The following is a 25,222-nucleotide window of genomic DNA, read 5'->3' as shown; positions in this document are numbered from 1 at the left end:
ACCTCTCTATATTTACAGATCAGAACACAAAAGGAAGTTAGTGTGCCATCTTCTTATTAAGAGGCTGCTCACCTGGTAGAGTTGGAAAGGAGCTCGGTGTCTTTGCTCCAGGAGAAGGAGGGCTTTGGAGCTGCTTTGGGTCGACATTCGATCACCACCCGGCCGTTTTTAGCTACCATGACTCTCTTCACTGGGTTATGTTCAAATGTGGGAGCGCAGGCTGGGGAGGGACAGTTTGGATTATTCATCAGTCACAAACTAAGTAGAATATGCGACTGCAGGCATGCATACATTTATGGTCCATTTTACATTCATAAAAATGTGTAGTGTGCTGATGTAACATATTGTGCATGCTACATTGGATGACCAAAGTCAAATTTTGGAAACAGTTTTCTTTATAACATCAGACATTGCACTCCATGGGACATAGCTTACACTCAGCGCAAAGCGGCGCACAGCGCAGCACAACGGTCATTGCTAGTTTTAGACCGACGCAGTTGTCAATTTCACATCCAGCGCCCATGTTTTGAAATTAGCAAATGGACCTGGTCTTAAGTCTGGCACAGTATTTTCCTGCTATTTAAAGGACCAGTGTGTAACAATTACGGGGAGCTATTGGCAGAAATGGAATATGATATTTAAAAGTATGTTTTCTTTAGTCTATAATCACCTGATAATAAGAATGTGGTTTTCCTTAGAGTGAGCCGTTTATATCTACATAGGGAGCGAGTCCCCTCTTCACACAGTCATGTTGCACAGTCATGTTTCTACAGTAGACCAGATCGGACAAACCAACACTTTTCCTGCTTCGGCCGGAATCGATAATGTTACTTGCTCCCGTCGCCGGCGCTCTCTCTCTCTCTCTCTCTTGCTTCACCACTCACTTCCAACGTACACACACACTCTACGCACTGGCTCTGCTCCAAGTGACCTACGCTACTCTTACAAAAACTGTCTTTAGAGACGTCCATTCACATTTTTGCGTCGGCCACCGTAGCTCTCCAACACGTTTGGCACACGGGAGAAGTTTCAGTTGGTTGCAATCTCCTCACCTCACCGCTAGATACCGCCAGATCCCACACACTGGACCTTTAAGGTTTACGTTCACAACACGCATACACTACATGTTACACACACAGGGACACGCAGCAGCGCTCCTCCTGTTACATACAGTGCCGGCGCTAGACCAATGTTTTTATTTATTTTAAGGAAAACACAAAAAGTAACAATTCAAAATATAATGGAATATAATGAAGTAAGGCTCTCCTCCAGTCCCTGGCGTGACCATTGTGACCAGAGAGATCACAGTGCACACACGCCTCTGTAGCATCTCCTCTTTTCATCCCTCTGTGTGTGCGAGTGCAGACGTAGGCTACTTCAAAATTCGCGGGCCCACTCCCCCTAAACGGTGGCGTTTTGAGGCTGATGGATCCGCGTGTCCGGCTGCAAGCATGTGCATAAAGCAGCTTCGGAGGATTCCGCTCAGCCGGTCCAAACCCCTTGTGGGTTACATCGGAAAGCAATATATTTTGTTTATTCATTATTTATCAATACACGTTTATCATTTAGCCTAGTGCTTATTATCATAAAATGAATTTTGCCCCCCATGCCGCCTGCACCGGTTAGATATATGCAGTCAAATGGAGTTGTTGATGGGACAGAGGATTGGGAGATGGCAGAGGCAGAGGGTCCACCGGCCAATCACCACATGCATATGCTTGCGCACTTTCACTTTGTGCAGGAGCCGATCTGATTCCACTTCTCCAGTTTGCAGAATCCGCTTTTTAAATAGCAATACGCTAATGTGCAGGCACACCTGGATTTTGAAAGGGAATGGGAGATGTCACTCTGATTGGGATAATTCATGTTATGCCCAAAACACACCTATGATTAATTAAGAGACTAAATACAACCCCTTTGCCCTTGTGCCTTACTTTGCACCTATATTATGCGCTGTCAACCAGCAAAAGTGGACAAGGGCACGCCCTAAATGTACTTGCACCATGCCCTTTAGACCATGCACTAAAGATTGTTTAAATAGGGCTCCACAAGTTCTAATGAGCTCCAATTAGTCAGCTTGAAACGTGACCTTTAAATCTGTGATGCAGCCAAAGTGGGACTCACCATACACACGCAGTTCTGCATTGGCATATATGATGCCATGGTGATTCTCTGCAATGCACTGGTACATCCCTGAATCGTCAAACGTCAAGCTGCTGAACCTCATCTCTTTCCCGAAAGACTGTGGGAAATAACAAGAGTGTGAAGTTAAAATATCATTCTACATTTCAACGTTTTCATACAATTTAAATTCCATTAGTAAGCAAATGATTAAAATCAAACTGCGGTTTGTTGACATCCACAGAGGTACAGATGACAATTAGTTTATTTGACTGGGAGAGGATGTCATTAATGCGTAATGATGTATCCAGCTGCATATAATCAAACAACCTCTCCCACGCTGCTGTCACTACTTGTTACTCTCCTGGGTATTTTTCAGGCCTGATGGCAGTTATTTCTATGGAGGGCTGCACAACCCATGCTGGCACCCACTCAATACCAACAGGTGCTTTCTCTTGACATGATGTGTAGCCACAGCGCCAGCTTCCTGTCACTGCTGCGCTACTGTAACAACCCTGGGCTGCACACTGTACAGGTTCTAAGAGACTTCACGGAGCTGCCAAGGGGGCTCTGCCTACAGTATATTACAGCTATAGCTAAATTAAGATTTCTGAGTCTATTTTATATTACCGGTTCTCCATTTTTCAGCCAGCGGATGCGTGGTTCAGGTTTGCCACTGGCTATGCAGGACATGGTGTAATCCCTACCGAGGTCTTTCTCTGTGCTGCTGATGTGCTCCACCCACTCAGGAAAAGCTGCAAATGAGCAAATCAGAGTTACAGTGTTTGAGAAAAATCTAAGGAAACTACAAAGCTGCTAAATAATATATGATATGATACTTGGGGCATTGCAGTAGGTGGTAGATCTAAAGAAAGAAAAACCTGAGAAAATATACGAGGTACTGATGAGAACAAAGGGCTGGTGAAAAGCAGTGCACAGCAGAGAATCAATACAGCTGGTAAAGCCTGTAAAACTTACATTTGAATGAATGCATTTATTCCATGTCATTTGTTTTAAGAGAAGAAGACTGACATGTATGGAATCATAGGAGTGCCATAATAAAGAGTAAATCTGTAAAATAATAAGGAAATAAGTGTAGTAAAATATAAAGAGGAATAAATAAAAGAATATATAGGTCAATCAAAAAATGTGGAAATATAAAAAGAAAGAAATAAAAGAAAAAGGGATAAAAATAAATAAATTACATTATATAAAATTAAATAAATAGATAAAAATGAAAGAAATAAACTGAAAAAACTGAGTAGTTTATATGTTCAGAAAAATATATTTTTTAAAAATATATAAATAAATATATATATACCAAAAATGAGCAAATCATGTGAAAATAAATGAAAATGCTTATAATTATTATTTTATTTTGTTATTTGTCTTTATATTTCCACATTTTTTATTTACTTATTTGTTAATTTATTTATTATTTATCTTTATATTTACACATTTTTATTTACTTAATTATTCTTTTTATTTATTCCTCTTTATATTTTCACGTGTATTTTTTCTTATTCTTTTACACATTTATTCTTTATTATGGCACTCCAATGACTCCATAGGCATGACAACACACTTCTTACCTTCTACAGACACACGTGCAGCGTGGTAGTCCTTTCCTCTCGAGTTCACCGCCTCGCACTGATAGCTGCCTGCGTCTTCAAACTGCACATTGTTCAGGTGCAAATGGGCCCCTGCCATCCGCACCTCGTGATTGGGTGGCAGCTGTCCGTCCAACTTCTTCCAGCGGATCTCAGGGACGGGGCTGGGAAGGGCAGAGAGAGAGAAATAATACACAAGGCAGTCTGCAACTTGTAATGCATCACTGCACTCAAGTCATCATCTCTCTGAAACGTGCTTTATAAATGATTTAGCTCGGAGAATCTAAGACAGTCTAAGCAACAGTAAACAACATTTGACTGTGCATTAAGGGTGAACTAATATTGTGTTTTGAGAGATTGATACATATATTACATTTTGTATTTTAGTTGTCGATAATTAATATGTGTGTACTGATATGCTGCATCATTTAAAATAACTTATTTCATGCAACAATAATAAAGAGTAACCTTTCCTCATTATTTCATTACTGACTGAGCAGATAAAACTCTGAAACTTTATGACACTTGGACCTTAGACGATTAGACTCACTGGCTGATAACAGATTTTCATGAAGTCTTTCAGATTTAAAACAGAGGTAACTAGTTATCCCTCACACTTACTTCCCCAAAGCGAAGCACTCCAAAGTGATATTCTGCCCCACCAGAGCAGTGGTGTCTGGGAACTTGACCTTGAGGTCAGCAGGGTATTTCCTGATGGGACCTAAGAGGAGTAACAACAGAATCATGACACTGATGCTAAAAACATTTCTAGCTGCTAAGCCTGAAACAAATAAATGATTTAGTGTTCATTTGAACCATTCAGTGTTTGTTTCTTTCGAAGCCTCTTCCGTCATTGCCGAAGTGGGTCAAATTTAACAAAAGATACTTCTTTGTAAATGTTTTTTTTTTTTACTCAGATGTCCCACTGAAGCACACACACACACACAAAGCATTATGTAACAAGGCTTTTTAGGTTAGCAACACAATGACTACATTTGCATGGACACTAGTATCCCGGCTTAGAGTCTCATCCTGGTTTTAACCATATTTGGGTTATGATGTTTAAACATGAAACATGAGACGCAAGGTTGTTCGCCTCCCTGACATGTTTTTCCCAGGAAGTTGTAGTGGCTCGTTTCAACTGGGGATTTTTTCTCTTTCAGCCTCAGTAGGAGGAATCTGTAATTTTTGAAGGAAACTTGTAAACTTGATTTCGTCTCTGGTGGGTCGGAGTTCACATTTTGCAGCACATTTTGTGGATCTAGCTGCTCCTTTGATTTCTCGACATCTGAGGCGCTCTGTCATGTCTGTACTGACTGATCTATCTCGGCAGGTGAGAACGAAGACCCAGTTAAGTTCATTTACCAATCTGATGGTTTGAATTCCTGTCATCTCATCAGCAGTAATACAGACAGCCGAAAACAGGAGCAACAATAAAATGTATCCTTTGCATTTCTGGTGTCATCCTTCAACTTATATTTCAGCGTAGATCATCATTTTTTGTTTTAAGGACAAACTACTAACATAACGCCAGTTAATGAAACACCTGCCCACACTGTAGAGACTGATGGATAAGGTGTAAATATGCTGGAGTATCCAGGTTTCAATCAGGGTACTCCAGGTAGCATACAGGTTTCTAAAAACCTAGATTAGGGTTTATCCCATTTCTGAAACCAAGATATGGTGTTTACAAGCTAAGAACATAACCAGGATGCTGCATAAACCAGATCATACCTGTGATTCTACTATAACATGTTAACGCACTCACTAACAATGTAGGTATCACGTAACTCAGAGGATTAGCAATCATGACAACTGTGATCATTGGGCCTCATGCAGGATGCAATATAAGAACATATTTTCTCTTATTTTTGTTCATATCCACAATTTGTTCTTATTTTGTTAGTACCCAATGATTTCCGGGATTCACCAATGTTTTCTTACTTTTGCTCTTCTGTTAGGTAAGAGAACATTTTACGAGTGGTCGAGAGCACTCTTATCAAGATAAGAAAAAAACGTCTTGTTTTCACAGTCCACAAATTGTTTGTCTATGACTTTTAAATCTGTATTAATAATATCATACACTGTAATCATTTTAGAGTAATTATAATGGTTGGATTATTAAATTCAGGGCTAAAGAAATACTGTTGGTCCTTTGATCCCAATTAAGACTATAAAAACCCTTGGATGATACTGCATGCGTTCAGCTTCTGATTGGCTTACATACTGTTCTTAGATGCTGTTTGTTTTTCCTGTAATGCCAGTACTGACGCTCTGGAAAAATGACATTTACTCTGTTTCAAGGGGAAAACTAAGTAAATTAAGAATTCCAATATGTTATTTCCGTGGCCCAGGAAAGTTCAATCAATATTTTATAAACATGAGCTGCTCTCTCTCAAAGCCAGAAACCAGAGAAGTAAGTCTCAAACTTGTGATGTTATAGGGTATAACGTCTGGAGCTGCTCCATTTGTTTTCTTTCTTATACCCAAATGAGCTTTATTCTACTGTAGTGTTCTCAGTTGTGAAACAGAAAATGTCCCCATATACTCTGAACGTTACCCTGGGTGCTCAACATCTCTCCCCAGTCATTGTCTGTGGAGCAGCTCCATACTTTATACCCTATGACATAGCAGTTTGAGTTTTACTCTAGCACTAGCGCTCTAGTTTTTGGATTTGGGAGAGAGTTGTTCATGTTGCTAATATGTTTTGGACTGTCTTAGACCATAGGAATAACATGTAGGAATTTTTAAAATGGGCGTATTTCCCCTTTAAGTTTATTTAACAGTACCTAAATTTCACTACTGTTGAAGTTCTTCTTCTTACAGTCTTTTTTTGGTGGCATCTATCCAATCATTGGGCATGTACCAGAGAATTTGCACACTGAACACCATCTGCCCTTATATAGTATTTAGGGGGCGTTACCTATGCTAATAATAAACAATCGACCACACGCCTCCAATTTATGATCAAGTGGGATTCATCACTCAGCACAACTGGCTAAAACCAGATTTGGATGGTTACGAACGATTGGTGCATCTGGAGTTGACTTCTCTTAAGAGGCCCACTGTGTCCTATTTACACATACACAAGACATTTAAAAAAGCCCTGACTAAATGCAAAGGTATGCACTCGCCCCCAAACACAAACTAGTTAGAGTTAAATACAGACCACATCGTATCCAGGAGGCCTCTCATAATAATACACATATACATGAGATAGCCCAAACAACTCTGCTCTAATCCTGAGAACTTTGGTGGGACACGACATTCTAGTTTAATAACTAAGGCACTATTCAAAACACATTCTCTGCCACGGGTGAAGCGGGCCACAAGTTACATGATCACGAAAGTCAGTAACAAACAGTGGAATAACTGATGGATTCTGGGAAGACCCCCAAGGAACATATTGAAATAGTTGTCTACTTTATACCTCTTACATACGGCCGCGCGAACACACAGAGCATTAATAACTACTCTTAATTACACTGCTTTAGTTTGTTATGTCTATCTCTGGGGCTGTTCATGTTCCAGTTCATTTCTTCATAACATGCTGGCTCTGTCTTAAAGCCAGTTCTTGTGTGTCTGTTCACTTCTAAGCTAATTTGCTCCTATAAATCTAATTTAAAGAGTCAACAGCTATGGCGTGACCTTATTACATTAAAAACAAGCACTGTTGTGATTAAACACGGTGCTTCAGTAGAAACAAGAGAAGAAGAAAAAAATCGATGCAGCACTTTGCTGCAGCCAGGCAGAGTCACTTCCTATATTCAAGCTTATTTTAGAAACTCATCTCTTTAAGAAACAGTTTAGCTGCTGCTCTATTACTCACACCTCATTCTGCTGCTAAAAGAGTACAGCCTGGATACTATTTCTTTATAGCACACTTTTCAAGGATTCCTGGCTATTATAGAGACACAAGTAGTCAATCTCTCTGTTGTATTTCACATTGTATTGAGCTTAAAGTCGAGATGAAATGAAAAATGCCTCTTTAACTCTTTTAGATCACATCCCGGTCATATTGTGCACTTATTTAACAAAAAAATGTTTCTTCGTATTTTCATATCAAAATCCAATGATCTTTTCTTCCTGTAAAACAAAATATGAAGTGTGCTTACGTAAGCTAATATCAACCAAATTCAACAAATAAGGAAATAAAAGTAGTTTTGTTGCCTAAACCTAACCAAGTCGATCTCTTCCTAAACCTAACTAAGTAGTTTTGCTGCCTAAACCTAACCTAGTTGATCTTTTCCTAAACCTAACTAAGTAGTTTTATTGCCTGAACCTAATCATGTTGATTCCTGTGAAGACGGAAATGTATTTTGTATTTGTATTTTGTATTTTCGAGGAAATACTGGCATGGCCATGTTCAAAGGGGTCCCTTGACCTCTGACCTCAAGATATGTGAATGAAAATGGGTTCTATGGGTACCCATGAGTCTCCCCTTTACAGACATGCCCACTTTATGATAATCACATGCAGTTTGGGTTAAGTCATAGTCAAGTCAGCACACTGACACACTGACAGCTGTTGTTGCCTGTTGGGCTTCAGTTTATCATGTTATGATTTGAGCATATTTCTTCATGCTAAATGCAGTACCTGTGAGGGTTTCTGGACAATATTTGTTAGTTTTGTGTTGTTAATTGATTTCCAATAATAAATATATGCATACATTTGTATAAAGTAAGCATATTTGCCCACTCCCATGTTGATAAGAGTATTAAATACATGACAAATCTCCTTTTAAGGTACATTTTGAACAGATAAAATGTGTGCGATTAATTTGCGATTAACTATGGACAATCATGCGATTAATCACGATTAAATATTTTAATCAATTGTCAGCCCTTATTGTCATAAATTCATATTTGAGCATCTCCTATAGCTACTTTCTATAAAACCTAATTGACAAATCTCCCTTTAAGGTACATTTTGAACAGATAAAAATGTGTGATTCATTTGCAATTAACTATTTTGACAGCCATAATCAGAACATATGTAATGCATTGCATACTGAAGTGAGAGGCATTCATTGCAATGCATTGTAAATGTTATTGTGGCCCAAGTATCATACTGTGATCAATCTAGTGCAAGATAATTAAGCCAACTCAGGTTTTAACTTTTATGTGGGTCATTTAAAATCACTGGCTGTAAAACTGAAGAAGCCAGAAATCTCAAACAGCTTTTCATAATTTATGAAAAGTTCAGAAATAAGCAACTGGAAAGACAAGGGTTGTAGGAAGTGAGGTACTAACGTTCAGCCAGAGGTACAAGGGGGATGTAGTTGGAGAAAACGCTCTTGGATATGGATGGGCTGGACGCGATGCAGGAGTAGTTGCCGCTGTCGGAGGAGTCCACCTTGGAGATATAGAGGTTACCCGTTATCTGGGAGATGAAGCGCCTTTTGTCCAGCGGGATGAAGGTGGGGAATTCATTGAGGATCCATCGGAATGACAGCTCGGCTGCACAGAAAGAGACACGACAACATGGCAACCGTCAATCAAGACCCTGGACACACTGCAAACGCTTTGTAAAGCGCCGAGGGGATTAGACGTGAAGCTGGCTCACTTTGAATAATCTGAATGCATGCTAAATAAAAATAGCACGATTCTTTGGTGCTGAGGGGGAGTTATTATTCAAGCATCTATTGACCTTTCAGATGAAATCTTATAATTCTTTTAGCTGAGAGGCATAATGGAGGAATACTGTGTGCACATTGAGGTAATTCTGATGCTGTGGAGAGAGAGTTAACAATGCTTTCAGACTGCTGTGTTCCACTAATTTGCATAAGCATGAATATGGAGAACATGTGTACAGTTTTTTGGGTAGGTGGCTATGGCTAAATAACGGCAATGCTATGAAAACGCTTAATAAAATGAGGCCACATACAGACAAGTAGTGGAAGGAAAAACAAACAACAACCCTTGTAATGGAATATTAGCTTGAACTAGATATGAGACTGGTGAATGAATTATTGAATTATTTCCTTTTTACATCCATGAGGGAGAAGGAGTAAACGCAGCATGGGAATGACTGCAAACTGAGGAAACTCATAATGAGACAGTGACAGAGTCTATGATGCCATTATTTTTATGCCTCAGAGGACATTAACAAGGGCAATTCAATCCCAAGCCGACAGGAGACAAAATATCTTTAGTTCATTTCATATAATCGGTTCATCAGTGTCATGAAATCCCCCATGTGGATAAAAAAAAGCTCACAGTAAAGTATGTCTAATGCAGCAGTCACACTTTCATTTAAACATCTAGTGGTGTGGTTGCAGATTGCAACCAACTGAGCACCCCTCCGCTCACTTCTCCCTTTCCACTGCGGTAATGTGAGCCGCAGAGTGCAAAACCGTGGTAACGGCGTTCTCCTCGCTCAGAGGCCATCCTCACCATAATAACACTACTTTAGGAGCAACGGAAGTCCGGTGGCGGTACCACGGTTTTGCACTCTGCGGCTCACGTTACCGCAGTTTCACAAGTATATCAGAGAACTATGGTGGACTTCAGGTAACATAAAAGCGTGAAAGGCTCTCTCTGGAGTCAGTGTTTGGTTTGCCCTCTCTGGGCTACTGTAGAAACATGGCGGAGCAACATGGAAGACTCCGTGAAGAGGAACCGCTCCCCTTTTTCCTTCCTGTCTTTTTATCTCTAGCATTTCTTTTATTGCTTGGAAATAGTATTCTCTTCTCTCTTTTAGATATTTTAAATATATTTATGTCTGTTCATAAATTGTAATACAGCTGCCTTTAATTCCAGTGTTAGGTGGGTTCCTTTTTTTTTCAACCCACCTGTGCATTTTTTATGTTATTGTATATGTATATGTCTTCTCTTTTGTTTTATTTTATTATATGCACAAATAAAGAACTAAAGAAATATGTAAATATGAAAGGCTCATTCTAAGCTAACGAAAACAAAATGATTATTAGTTTCAGGTGATTATACGCTAATGAAAACATAGTTATGAACATTATATTCTATTTCTGCTAAAGATCCCCTGAAATGTTACACACTGTTCCTTTAAATATATGAGAAATAAACAACCTTCAGCCCGGCTGACTGGCATGGCTATGGACTGCAGCACCAAAGAGGAAACTAAATCACGTACAGAACATTACAAATCGACACAGAAAGGACCAGAAATCAACAGTGCTAACTACTGTACCACTCTTCCATCCGCCCACTTCAATCAATCAGCTGCATGATGATGAAGCCTTGTAGGAACACTTCAGCACAAACACACTCAGCTGTCAGATACTATACCTGGATAATGTGGTGGGGGAGCGCAGAGCAGCACTGCCCCCTGTCCCTCTTTGACGTACACCGACTCCCTCTCCTCCGACGAGAAAAGGTCAAGGTCTGAGATAAGCAGAGACAAAAATCCAATTGAGACAGTTTCTGATTCAAGAGCTACTCAGAATCTATTGTCATTAGGGATGTCAAAGTTAATGTGATAACGCGTTAACACAATTCGTTTGAACGCCACTGATTTCTTTAATGCATTAATGCAATTTGTGATTTTTAGGTTGTAGCAGGTTCAGTTTTAAAGCTAGATACTGGAATCATATGAAACTAGAAAAACCTGAGGAATCCATTGGTACCAACCATGTCATATATCATATATGATATCATATATACATGTCACATATCCCATGTTCATAAGAGTATTAAATACTTGACAACTCTCCTTTTAAGGTACATTTTCAACAGATAAAATGTGTGCAATTAATCTGCGATTAACTATGGACAACCATGGGATTAATCCCAATTAAAAATTGTAATCGATTGACAGCCCTAATAGACATACATTCATATTTGAGCATCTCCTATGACTACTTTCTATAAAACCTACACTAAAGGTTTAAGGGTTGCATAAAGTCCAACGACTGCTTTTGAATTGAGCTGTAATTTACAGTAAAGAAAGAACATCAGCCATGCTGGCATCATGAAGTTAGACCATTCACAAATTGCACTTTCCACGCCACTTAGGATTTGTCCCAGCTTCCCTTGCAATTTCAGTGTGCTTAATATGCATGAAAGTACAGCTCCAGGGCAGTTCTCTCTTAAATCTGCATGGTACTGTACTGAGCATCATTGCAGCTTATAAAGGGGGTTCACATCTTGGCAACTCACATCCAAACTGGACCGAAGCCTCTCGGCTGATGATCGTGCCGTACATGTTGGTAGCCATACAGAGGTACTGTCCTACATGTTTGGTTTTAACAGGGTTGCTGATGACCAAGTTGCCTCCTGCTAATCTGTAGTGGTTGCCTTGTGCATTCAAGTCGATTTCCGTGTTGTCCAGCGTCCACCTGCAAGGACAACAAATGAGGGTCAATAGAGCAGTGAAAGTAGTCTGTGTATAAGAGTATAGAATGACATTTGGCCCCTCTGACCAGAGTCTGCATAAACATCTGCACATATTGTAAGAATTTACAAAGATTCAAAAACTGTGAGCTGTTCTATATGAAAGCAATAACTAATTTCATGTTTTGAAAGGCGTAACAGACTGTACTGTAGATGAACCCTCTTAAACACTTAATACCAGCTGTGGTCAAAGCTAATTCCTTCCCCTCTGACATCTAATTCTGGGCTCTCTGACAGTGAAACCGATCTGGGGGATGCCAAGCAATATCATTTACATACATTTACATCTAAATTGAAATGGATGATGTGAAACGCTTTAAATTTTGAGCTGCAAAATGAGCTGGAGACGCGATGATGCTGTTTGTGCTGCTGCTGCAGGAACAACATCTTATTAGTTTTTTGTTTTTTTCTGCCGTGTCATATTTTGGGATTTAAACAAAAACAGAATTACTTGTGCAAGTTGTTTGACAACAACACAATTACTGTATGCGGGGAAAATGTATCACACAATCGACCACACACATATAATAACCTTTGCAACTATGAGGTGCATCAAGGTTTAAGATCAACATCCTTGTGACCTTGCCGTTTACAGTCAAATCCTAAAACAGTGTGGATTCCCTCTGAGAGATGCCGAGCGATGGGAGGCACACAGAATGCACAGCGGGCAGTAATGAGACTGGGGTTATGGGGAACATATGTTACTTGTATGTGGCAGGTGGATGGGCCCGGGCGCGGCAGCTCATGGTGATTTTCGCCTCGGGCGACTCCTCGGGGTAGATGGTGTCCACCGGCTGCTCCTCAAACACTGGCCCGTAACCTGTGGCTTCGTCTGCTGACAAAAAAACAAACAAGACCGGGGTGAATAACAAGCTGGGTCAGACTTACAAACAGGAAATATCAAGCTCAGTGTCTGTCTGGCACTTCTGGGGCAGCTCCATCAAAAAACAAGACAGCAGTGCTCAGAAGTAAGAACATATTGACTCCACTCTACCTGCCTTCTGATATTTCCATCTGGTTTGTGGTTAGCACACACACCTCTATTGCTTAGTAGCTGATTTCAGAGAAATCCTGATTGTAGCCGCATCTAATCACACCCTTGATTTCTCTCAAACTCTCTCTTTCAAGCGTGACGCAGAGTAATAAGCCCCTGCTTTTATTCCAAATCACAACATCACACTAATTATGACAGAGATGTGCTCGCTCAGGTGCCAAACCATGGCGACATATTCATCTGTTGCCAGTGGATATGATATTGTCACAAGCTAATACAAAATCCTGGAACTGGAAATGCTATCTTGACTTAGCATAATCCAAACCCCCTTTCATACTGCATGTGTCATCCTCGGCGCTGCTGGGAAGCAGTTGCACGGGCAAATCCTGGGAGAAGAGTCTCCTTGATGAAAATGCCTTTCTTGGTTCAATCTGCCTTTTTACACCATCGACACACACGTGCAATTAGCCCCAATTACTCATTAGAACAGACAGACATCGCGAGCAGAGGCATGAATAACACATAAACACAATGCCAGGCTATGAATAAGCAATGAGGCGAAATGTTCCCAAATGCTGATTATTCTCTCAGATCAAGAGTGTGTGTGTGTGTGTAGGTGACTGCAGGAATACAAATGGGAGGCGTGTGTGAATGGGTGCGCGTACATGTGCGTTATTCCCCCAGCGTCTCTGAGTTCTAAGAGAGCACAGCTGACACCTCAATGGGGAGAAGCTCGCTCTTTCAGACAGTAATATCCTGCTTCTATTCGATCCTTCTAACCAGGCCTGCATTGGCGCTTACCTCTGAAAAATGTCATATTGACTGGAAAGTGAGCGACCTTTAGAAACCTGAACAAAAGATGCGTTTTTTACTGCTTACTCCCACAAAAACAGTTTGTGCAGAATAATGAGAAAAATAAAGCAATAATCATACATTCCAGCAGTCGCACATGTGTGAGCAGTGCAGTAATCTCCAATACCGTGCAGTTAAACATCAGTGAACCAGATGTACATTCATCCTCTGCTGTAGGGAAGCAAAAGGAATCAAAAATCGTATAATCCTAACCGGTATAAAGACAGACTTGTAACCACACTAGCAAGTTAGCTGTACCCTTCTCGCATCAGGAGGGCCAACCAGGACGCAGCAATTAAGACGTTAGGAGACAGGATCCACTCCCACTCACACACTCCAGCAGCCAGCCGTGTGTGAACGCTTGACATTGATGCAAATCCCAAGGACTCTGAATTACAACTGGCTGAGAGAGAATTAAACATACTATTAATGGGGCATTGCGGGGCTGATGGAGGGCAAATTAAGTGGGAAACTATGTTCTGGGAACAAGAAAGAAAGAATAAACGAGCAAAGTAAAAAAAAACAGAGGATTTGAAAGAAACAGGGATGAGCAGAGTAAAGTGAATCTAGTGACCCTATTCTGCTGTTGCACTTAGATTGCTCTGCATGAGTGTCAGATAAATGCTTTGCGTGTAAACATTAAATATAAATGTGTGATGGGCTGGAGGATGGGAGCCACCGAGGCTCTGGTGCAGTGCTGAAATAGCAAGTTGGAGTGAAACTCGGAGAGTTGAGCACTGGTGCCGTTCCTATCGTTTCCCTGTAATGTGGGTTGTGACAGATGGTGAAGGGGAGTGTTGAAGCAGGCCACATAAGGCCTCCACTGCCTGGAGACACACACAGGCCTCTTACATTCTCTTCACTCTCTCTGTCTATCGGTCTCCAACTCTCTCTGGCTTTCCCGTGTCCTCACTCCATCTCTCTAACCTATATCCTACTGCCACGCTCTGCTCCTCTTTCTTTACCTTTCCTGGATTTCCTTCTACAACTACTTCCATTCTAAAGGTCTCTTTGCTCTCTAGTTAGCCATGGTAGCTACAGTACATGGCTCCAGGGATGGCAATGTCAGTTGGTCAGTCCACCACTTTGGGCAAGACTGAAATATTTAAACAATTATTGGATGGATAGCCATGGAATTTTGTATAGACATTCATGGTTTTGAGTGAAATGACTCAACAACTACTGGATGGATTTAATTGAAATTCGGTACAGATAATCACGATACCCATTAAGATGAACCCTAATGAACTTGGTTTCACATTTGAGTGAAACAACTGTAACGGAAAATTAGGTCAGACATCCACGTCCCCTTCAGTATGAACTCAGACATATATAAAAAGTGGACGTAGTCACCGTGATGTCACACATTGGTTTGTGTACTGCCATTTTGAAGCCTTGAGTTCGTCATTTTTGCCGTCGCCATCTTTTTTGCAAGTGACATTAGAGGGTGGAGTTAAGTACAACCGAACGCTGAATAAGACATTTTTAGGCAACCAAAATGTTAATATTGGCTTTCACGAACTGAAAACATGCTGTGAAAGGGTTTAAGTTGTAAGACGAAAAAAACAACACAACGCCGTGGTAGCGACCTGTCAATCACAAGGTACTGTAACCACGCCCTAAAGCATACCCTGCTTTATGGTCTATTTGACTCTAAATGGGACCATCATTTACTAAATGAACATCATGCTGTATTGAAGAAGACTTGAAACTAGCGACTGAGACCATAAACTCATGTTTACAATGTTTACTGAAATAATAAATCAAGTGAGAAGTAGGCTCATTTTCTCATAGACTTCTATACAATCAGACTTCTTTTTGCAACCAGAGGAGTCGCCTCCTGCTGGCTGTTAGAAAGAATGCAAGTTTAAGGCACTTCCATATTGACTTCACTTTTCGTACCTGGAGATTGCTGCCTGGATGAACTGTATTAATTTTGGTTAACATTCTATCTGCCACCATCATAAGGTCAAATCATTTTGACCAACACTGTTTTATGCCCAAATACCTGCAAAACTAAAACATTCACATTAGCATTGACCTTACTTTGTGTTTAGGGCTAATTAGCAAATGTTAGCATGCTAACATGCAAAAGAAAAATAATGTAATTGGCGACATTAAACCTGATAAAAAATCAGCATGGTAGCATCGTCATTGTGAACTCAAAGCACCGCTGTGCATTACAGCTTAAGAAAGCCACCAGCATGGCTGTAGACTGAAGTCTTGTTATTCTCAAATCATCACTCTCTCGTTCTCCATCTCTCAAAGCCTCCCACCCTCAGCTGCCTAGTGTATTCTGTCATAAGCTCTTTCCACCTTCATCCTAAAAATGCCTGATACATTTTGTCCAAAACACAGAGAATCTCTTTCCAACTCTCCAAAGCTACATCCCTATTTCAATCTCTGTTTCATGCTCTCTCTGTATCAGTGTGTCTCCCAGGTTCTCCTTTTCCCTGCAATAAACACTTCCTCTGTTACCTCTTTTGACATTACTTGACTGTGGATGCCCTGAGTTGTACATCTGTTCCACATCTGTACAAAGAGGGGAAGTCACACACACACACACACACACGCTAGTCAGCGGCTATGTGTCTCCAGGGCTTACTGGAAGTGAACATCCTCTGGACAGATTTCATTATACAACACAGACTCCTATTCAACTGAAGAGCAGGTAGGTTTAGACTCTCATTTGAATTTGAGATACTGTAAAGCCGGTTATCTTCCCCAGTATCAGTTTCTAATGAGACATCAATTATTCATTGAGGTTTCAGGTATAATTTTAGGTGCATGACAATGACTAGTCTATTTGAAACTGTATAATACGTGTGAACATAAAAACAACTGCAATCTGTCCTTTTTGTTAAATTATTTTCTTGTTTAATGTCGTTTGTTATAATTCCCAGCTTTTCACGGGTTGCACTTCCCATTTTGCAAAATACATATTTTGTGTGTGTTTTTATGTTCACATTTAAATAGTCACATAATTACGCGAAATCCCAGAAGACCTTAACCCTCTGATGAATTTAACTTTACTCACAGCTGTGTTACATCTGCAGCATGGTGTGTTTGCGTGACCAAGAGTGTCCAAGTGGGACAGTTAACATATTGTTTCCTGGAGGCACCACAGTGTAGCAATAATTACCCACAAGCCCTTGAGCCACATAATGAGTCATGGTGGCAGACCAAATTGTCCCTGGAGTAGAAATCTACTTTTTTTTTTTTTTTAATTTTACATGTTGAATAAATAATTATTCTGCTTCAATGCCAGCGCAACTATTTTGCAGAGGTGTGTACATAAGAGGGCCATGTGTCAGTCAGTGTGTGCTCAGTGTGGTGCCAGCTGTGCAATCACAACTGCTGTCAAAACGAATTATTCTCCGAAATGACAGCTGCAACAGAGCTGAGCTATTCAAACGGGCCATGTGAGAGGGTGAATTTGGATCCAGATGTTTTCACAAGCCATAATACATATTAATCTGAAACTCAGTCTGCTATAATAAACGATGACTGAGGCTTTCACTGTATTAAAATATGCACAAACAACTTCTCCGACCACTTATGCAGCATCATCCACTTCTCAGCTGTCCATCAGATATTCAGCATATTCAATCATTCATATTATCAATAAAGCTGCAGCTAACGATTATTTTTATTATCCATAAATCTACTGAATATTTTCTTTATTCACCTTTTTTCACCAACCGGAGGGTGGATACTACGCTTCTACAACGCCGTCGTTGGTCACAACGGTGTTATCAGCTGTAACCGCTGTATGAGAGCAATGCAGAGCAGCGGCTGTGAGCTAGCCAGTGGTGCAGGCTCACAAGCACATGCACTAAAGGCATGCACAGCCGGCCCGGAGATGTCAACAAAGCACAGAGAAGCTCTGATTACAACACACACAGAAGGAGAGCGACTTCATTCTCTGCTCAGGTAGACATTACTCCTCTATATCTTGACATAATAGTTGTTTGATGCTGTATTAATGCTCTGAATATTGTATAGTTATATAGTAGTTTTGCTTAAAAGATTTGCTTAAATTATTAATATCATCATTATTATTAGAGATATTCTATTATTAAAATAGTTGCAGATTAATTTTCTGGCGACCGACTGATGGAAAGTATTGGAAACTTTGAATCCACTGCAGGGCAGGCACTAAAACACCCACTTGCTCAACAAGGTCATGCCTAGATGGAAGTGGTGTATTCAGCCATATCTTGGTGAAATATGAATGAAAAGTACGGACCATATGGCTGGACAGCTGAGAAGTGATTCAAGAAGTCTCTATTGACATTTTGACTTTTAAATGCTGTGAAAACTACAAACTTTTTACAGCCATCTTTCAAGCCTGCAGAGGTTGATGGTCACTTTAACAGCAGAATGATGGGCATTAACATTGCTATGGGCTGAATGATGAGCAGTTCACATGTAAGAACAAAAAGGGATTCTGCAGCTTCTCCCAGCTGGGAGGCCACCTACACAATGTTCTGACCTTCGAGGAGTGTGGGATCGACTCTGCCTCCTCCTATGGCTACGTCTTTATCTTTGTCCAAGTTTGACAAAGCGTTCAAAATTATAAAGCCCAAGCAGTATTTTCTCACATGTATTAGTGCTGAGTGACCTTAACAGCTGTAGTCTGTAGTGTATCGGACTGACGTGTGCAGCATCAAAAGCCTAGAGTCCTAGCTGCATTGTGTTATTTCTGCAGACGAGTGGAGATAATGTCAACATGTCCAGGAGGTGACACACTGACTGTAAAAGTCATCAACGGTCGATGCCTCATGGAGAAGAAAAGCGAGTAAATGGATGAAAAACAAGACAAAAGAGAGACCACCAGAAAAAATGATTCCTCTCCTCACTGAATCCATCAACAATTCAACCTGCATGCAGCATCGCAACATGTTCCTAAGCAACGAATCAGCAAGCCTTCCTTCTTTCCAATTTACCCCTCGCTGACAGTCTGCCTCCACTTTATTTTTCCCCCACAGAATAACACACACGGTACAAATCTAATGCAGATACAGAAGTAAACACTGACAGAACAGTAAATGACAACCTGCTCTACACAGTAGAAATCCTCAATGTATTATTCATCAATAGGGACCTACAGTATTTTGGAAATGGAGAGTGCTACAGCTTTCTGCTGGAATTTTTTCATTTAAAGGTTGCACCTTTGAAAATCATCCTTGCGCTTGGAAAATGTTATATTCCTCTTGATAACACACTAGACTTTTTTACAACAATTACAATTACAACATTTGTGTTAGATGAAAAGATAGATATGGACTATTTCTGGACTATTTCACAGTGACTTCCTGGTTGCCTCCGCTGGTTGCCTGGCAACATCACAGCGACTGTGCCCCACCAAGATTTAGTCTGGCATACACCCCGCTGTAAAACATTGTCATTTATTCACTTTGGCTATCAAACTTGCATTCTTTCTAATAGCCAGCAGGTGGCGACTCCTCTGGTTCCAAAAAGAAGTCAGATTGTATAGAAGTCTATGAGAAAATGATCCTACTTCTCACTTGATGTATTACCTCAGTAAACACTGTAAACATGAGTTTATGGTCTCAATCACTAGTTTCAAGTCTTCTTCAATACAGCATGATGTTCATTTAGTAAATGATGGTCCCATTTAGAAGGGACCATAGAAGGAATCACAAGGTTGTCACACCCTATACCCTGCTTTAGGGCGTGGCAACCTTGTGATTGACAGGTTGCTACAACGGCGTTGTCTAGTCTGGGAGTTGTCCATATTTTTGCCTGACAACTTTAATCCTTTCACAGAGTATTTAAAGTTCATGAAAGTTAATTGTAACATTTTTGGTCGCCTAAAAATGACACGTGTCACTTCTGGTTCCAAAAACCAAGATGGCGACGGCCAAAATGCCGAACTCAAGGCTTCAAAACGGCAGTCCACAAATCAATGAGTGATGTCACGGTGACTTATGGTGTCTTCAAATGGGGTCGTGTTTACGAGTTGGGCCCATATGAACACCCCCTCATGTCGTATTCAAGACCTCAGAAGTGGAAAATTTCTGAAATTTCCCCCAATTCACGGCTCGTGTACACGACTTCCCATGTCATAAACACGAGTTCATGAGTTCCATTTGAAGGCACCATATGTCCACTTCTTATACAGTCTATGCTTTGTACAGTGCCAGGCTAGCTATTATCCCCGTTTACAGTTTTTATGCTAAACTAATCTGCTGCTGGCTATAGCTTCATATTTAACATACATGACATGTAAAGCAGCAGACATGAAAGTGGTATCTATCTTCTCAACTAACTCTTAGCAAGAAAACGAATAAGCGTAGTTTCAAAACTGTTTCTTTACACGGTTCTGTTATAAGTTTGTCCCCTAATATTCAAGAATAATCTGCAATGATGGATGGGTTGTATACAAATCAGAAGTGATAAACAAGCTTTAAAAAACTGTTAATAATCAAAATAATTACATACAGGATCAAATATATATAATAAATAAATTTATTTATGGGTGAATCACACCGCCACATATTATAATTTTTCTGTATTATCCATCATACCGCTAATACGCCACAATGAGGCATGGCAGCTCTAATGCAGTTTCTAGCTCTGATGACCATCCTAGATTCATTCTGCACATTACAGTGTAATATCTTGGACTTTAACCATCTCCATTAGGATTAATGTATATCTGCAAGAAGGAGAAGAAATCCAGAAATAGCTACAGCTGAAAAAAACATGACCTCCAGATAGATGTTCATTAGTCCCTTCCTATTGTGGATCATGAGAAAGGGAGCCATCTGTCACTGCCTGTCCCTTAACGCATCCAGACAGGCAGATATCATTGTAGTTTTACCACCTCAGGGGCTGCAGTGGGCACAAGATGGGCAGAGCTGCAACTGAAGGCCAGTTGGATCTGACATACTTCTTTTCTTTTGTTTTCATCGTATATCAGTAAATGATGTAAAATAACAGTACAAAAGCGCGAATAATGTGTTTTATTAAGGAGGAGGTAAATATTCTGATGTTTTTTACACGAAAAGACATCACATGTGGTCTTGTTTTCCACTAGATTGAACATACGGTATGAACAAAAAGAGGAATTGTGCCACACAAAAGCAGTCCCTTTCCTGGAAAGTGAGGCGCATTTGTCTTTTTATGGAAATCGAAACCATCTTATGGAAATGAAATGGAATTCAAACTTCATGCCAGTAACAGCTCTTGTGCCAGAGTTGTTTTGACAGTATTATGCAATAAGACACCACAAGTCACAGGCCTTTCTCTGCTCAAACAGATCTGGTTGTGCAGCCTTGACTATGAATGATTTGATATACATTTGCTATATAAATAAAATTGATTGAATCACAGCCTGCTTCCTTCTTTGACCTCCAAAGCCACAGTGTCACCAACCTGCCAGTAAACAGGTGCAGCTCTGGTTTCAGGACTATAAATCAAATAGTCCTATTTTTCATACTTTCAGGTATTTACTCTACTATGGTGCTTACTATGGTCTGGGTCTGCGTGGGCAGAGGAATCCTCAAGGCTACTCTGACAGAACACATCATAGATGTTCATAAAAACACAACCCTGTCAACCGTGTGCCTGTTCTGGTCATTAAACATTCTCTGTAACCTCATGGTCAGCCTTGATCTTGAAACCTTATCCCCAATGATATAACATTTTACGAATAGTTTGTGCAGAAATAAATTACAGCTCAATTATGTCCCGCACAAGAAAACTTTGGACACACATGACTGAAGATTTTTTTTTTAAGTGCATGAATGTAGGGGGGAATCTCAAAATTGCATTTCCATTAGACTCTCTCACATCAAACGCAGCGAGTGGCCGAGATTCTTGGCAAGACTGATGGTGCTGGCAAGCTCGCTGTGCAAACATTCACTAGAGAGAAATGGCAATGTCTACTAAACGTGTGTGTGTGTGTGTGTGTGTGTGTGTGTGTGTTAATGCTGAATATCTCATGGTACAACACTGGCCAAAACCAAGAAGAAGAGAATCTATTTTCATCATTATTGAAAACTCCATGAATGTTTTATAACAGTCCAGGAAGATTTTTTTATGGCATTGGAACAAGTAAACATTATTATATTAGTATTATAGTCTTACCTCCGTAAAAGTCGGGTACCTCCTCGTGCATTGATGCATCTGTAACAGTTAACAAAAGGAAATCATGTCAACATATTGAACCATGACGCTGCAAATATACAACTGCTGATATTCATGTTTTAATTACTTCCTGTGTTCCTAAACCGCCAACCCGGTCTCACTCCCCACTTTTCAAATACCGCCAATTGGGCAGCACCCCTCGGCATCGGAAACGGATGTACGGAGGCGCCCTTTAGTGACAGTATGAGACGAACCGGGCTTTCAATTACGACGTAGTATTAATAGTGTGAGAGTCCACTCGGGTGGGAGTGGTGGTGGATGGGTCAAAGATACAAGACTTTTAACCGGGAGACCGTTGTTCATGTCCCGTGTGAAACTAAAAGTACCGTGACTTATTTTGTCACGTCAGTCGTTAGTCAGTGACGTTAACGTCAACCACGGCCATTTCCTAACCATAACTATCCTACTAACTTCCTGTGAAAATGGTTTATTTTGAAAGGACACTATGTATGTAACAAGCGTGTCTTGACATGCCATCCCCGGTCCGTCCAAAAGTAACGCAAGAGGGGTACCCCGTCAGTATGTCTCCGATGCCGAGGAGCACTAACCAAGTGGCGGTGCTTGACGAGTTGAGAGTGTTAATGTGTTGAAACGGCAGGTGTATTTCTCTCATTCCTCACAGGATACGCCGAGAAAAAACGATCAAAACAAATCATACATCATCATAAGAGTTTCTTCAGAGAGGTGCAGGTCTTTGATATAATCCATCTCTGCTGCTGAGAATGTGATGAATGGCTGGAAACCCTGCTTTGGACGGCTGAGGGACATCTCTCTGGATTCCACTACATCCTGCTTTTGACAATAAAATAGAAAACTGGCCTCGAGTGAATGTGGGTTTATTTACTCTGTGATGCTGTATTCAAACTCACCCTTGTACATTTACAGAAGGGCAAAAAACAGCATACCAACCTGATGATTGAATGATAATCCTGACTGTTGAATTCTGTTGCATCCTTACACACACTCTCTATACTTTGGTTGTTGGATAGTGTATGTGTGCTTGACTTTTGTTCTGCTGTAATAGCATTAATGTCACTTCAAACTTTATTCTTGTTGGGGCTAAACACAAATGTCAAGCCAATGTTCTCTCCCCAGGATAACGGCCCGAGTCTGTTGGTTGGCTGCTGTCTGTTTAGATAGAGCAGCCATACAGTTCAACCTTGTACGGGTGAACTCTATATACTGAGTGCCTAGCAACCAGGTATGTGGTGTTTTTGAGCTGATATACTGTATGGCAGGCGCATTTTCACCAGGATATTCTAAGCTTTAGCTGCAGTGCTGCCAAAACCTTTGGTGAACTCACCTACAATTACCTTACCATGTAGGAAAAAAAAGAAAGATAAATCTCCTCAAAGTCTGTTTGAGAGAGATGTGGTGGGAAGCCGGGAGAATTCCCAATCCAAGCTCCCCCTTTGTTTTTGTTCATGTGAAATCAAATGTGAAACAAGTGAGAATAGCCCAAGGTATGAGAACACAGAGGAGGTCATTTTCAGGCCTGCTGTTTTCTGACCGCATTGCTTTGTTTCTAACACAACTGATGGCACAGCAGCATCACAAACACAGGAATGAAAACCTGCTAACACTATAGACCCTCCAAGGCACATAATTGCCCAACCTGATCTGTCAGATATACATAAGCTTTGTAGCTTTTTCTACAATTTGTGCATTTTTGTACAGTTGGCCTTAGCATGTGTAACACATCTTAAGATCTGATTTATTAGTTTGCATATTCACCTGACATTATAACACATCTTTACTGTAGTCAATGAAATCAGATTTCCTGCCATCACTGTCAGCGTCATTATATTTACTGTATGTTCTTAAAACACCTTTTTTCTCTTGTGCCCCATTCACCCTGACAATCCAGTTTTGACGTGTGCTTGTATCAGCTGCCTGCCACCTGTGTGATTTTCATGCTTTGTAGTTCAGGTCCGTTTCTGTAGCTGCTATATGAGTATATGAGACGCATTGCATTGCAACCCTGTCTCCCACAAAATTATGTTCCCATACAACTAGACTTCATTCTCATTTACGATTCGAGGGAAACATATTTTCTCCCGGATTATGATCACAGTTTTTAACAGTTTTAAACATGTGGTCAACGTTGTAAACAAGACAAAAAACGCAACAAAACTACTGGGTAAGGTTTAGTAAAAATCATCATGGTTTCGCTTAAAATGACTATGACATTAAAACAAAACAAAAACTACTGGGTTAGGTTTAGTAAAAATACATCATGGTTTGGCTGTCACCTGCTCTGCTTTTCCTTCATTGTTCTACGTCAATTGCTGCGGCCGTCCGTGGACTTACAAACGTATTTGAGAATGCAGTTTAGATGTATGGGAAAATAATTTTTAGGAGACAGAACTGTGCATTGACAGTTTGTTAGAAAAAGAGTCAGGCTAAATGAGAAGTAATTTTGGTTTTAGTGCTGCTCACCAGCAATGTTTGAAAATAACATTCTCAGAGAGCAAACTGCTCATACTGCTAAACTAATTGCAACTAATTTAATATATCACTGAGGCCAAATTAGTAATTTAATGCAATTTACATGTTTTTATTTCAACTGTAACTCTGAGCTGAGTAATTGAATGACTCGTGGGGTCATACCCACATTCAATAGCTACATTAAAAAGGCTGAGTGTAAAGTATGCTTTTTAGAGATGTGTTCCTGCAGCCGTGATACAGTATCTCAAAATACACATTCTGCCATTCCCTTTCAGCTGAATGTGCTACTGACCTGCAGGGGAGAGAGAGAGGACCAGGAGATGGAGGAGCAGGGTGAGGTGCAGCATGATGTTGAAGTGAGGACCACCTGGTGGGGTTACAGCTAGAAGCTCAGCTGATGGAACATTAGCAGGACTGCCTGGCTTTCCTTTAGGAGATAAAAGAAAACAGAAAGAAAGAGAGACCGTCAAAACATAGAAAACTCTTTACAGAAGAAAATGTATTTGTTAGTCACTACTGTGAATCTATAGAAAGATAATAAAACCTCCGGAGTTTTTACAACAATAACGCAAAATATAGACCGGCTGTGCAAATAGAGGCTCTTTAAACTATTGAGCAATTACCTGTGTGGCCTATATTGAAACTTCAGT

At 40.4% G+C, this 25,222-nt stretch overlaps 1 protein-coding gene across 5 annotated transcripts in view; it reads right to left on the bottom strand.

Moving 5' to 3' along the window:
* Positions 1-25,222, bottom strand: part of LOC119487472 (contactin-1a-like) — an 83,729-nt gene that overhangs the window by 19,322 nt on the left and 39,185 nt on the right. For 3 of the 5 annotated variants that reach the window (XM_037768386.1, XM_037768389.1, XM_037768387.1), the window contains exons 2-12: positions 24,865-24,999; positions 22,065-22,103; positions 12,806-12,935; positions 11,867-12,045; positions 10,997-11,092; positions 8,984-9,190; positions 4,353-4,452; positions 3,714-3,895; positions 2,752-2,876; positions 2,125-2,242; positions 73-220 (exon numbers count right to left, since the gene is read on the bottom strand). In XM_037768386.1, coding sequence (XP_037624314.1) covers positions 73-220; positions 2,125-2,242; positions 2,752-2,876; positions 3,714-3,895; positions 4,353-4,452; positions 8,984-9,190; positions 10,997-11,092; positions 11,867-12,045; positions 12,806-12,935; positions 22,065-22,103; positions 24,865-24,919 — 1,379 coding nt within the window. In that variant the 5' untranslated portion in view covers positions 24,920-24,999. The remainder of the gene's footprint in view (positions 1-72; positions 221-2,124; positions 2,243-2,751; positions 2,877-3,713; positions 3,896-4,352; positions 4,453-8,983; positions 9,191-10,996; positions 11,093-11,866; positions 12,046-12,805; positions 12,936-22,064; positions 22,104-24,864; positions 25,000-25,222) is intronic. The other 2 variants (XM_037768388.1, XM_037768390.1) reach the window with 1 other exon arrangement.

This window comes from Sebastes umbrosus, chromosome 4 (genome assembly GCF_015220745.1).
Source record: "Sebastes umbrosus isolate fSebUmb1 chromosome 4, fSebUmb1.pri, whole genome shotgun sequence".
NCBI classification, from domain to species: Eukaryota; Metazoa; Chordata; class Actinopteri; order Perciformes; family Sebastidae; genus Sebastes; species Sebastes umbrosus.
This window is presented reverse-complemented; position numbering and strand designations above follow the sequence as displayed.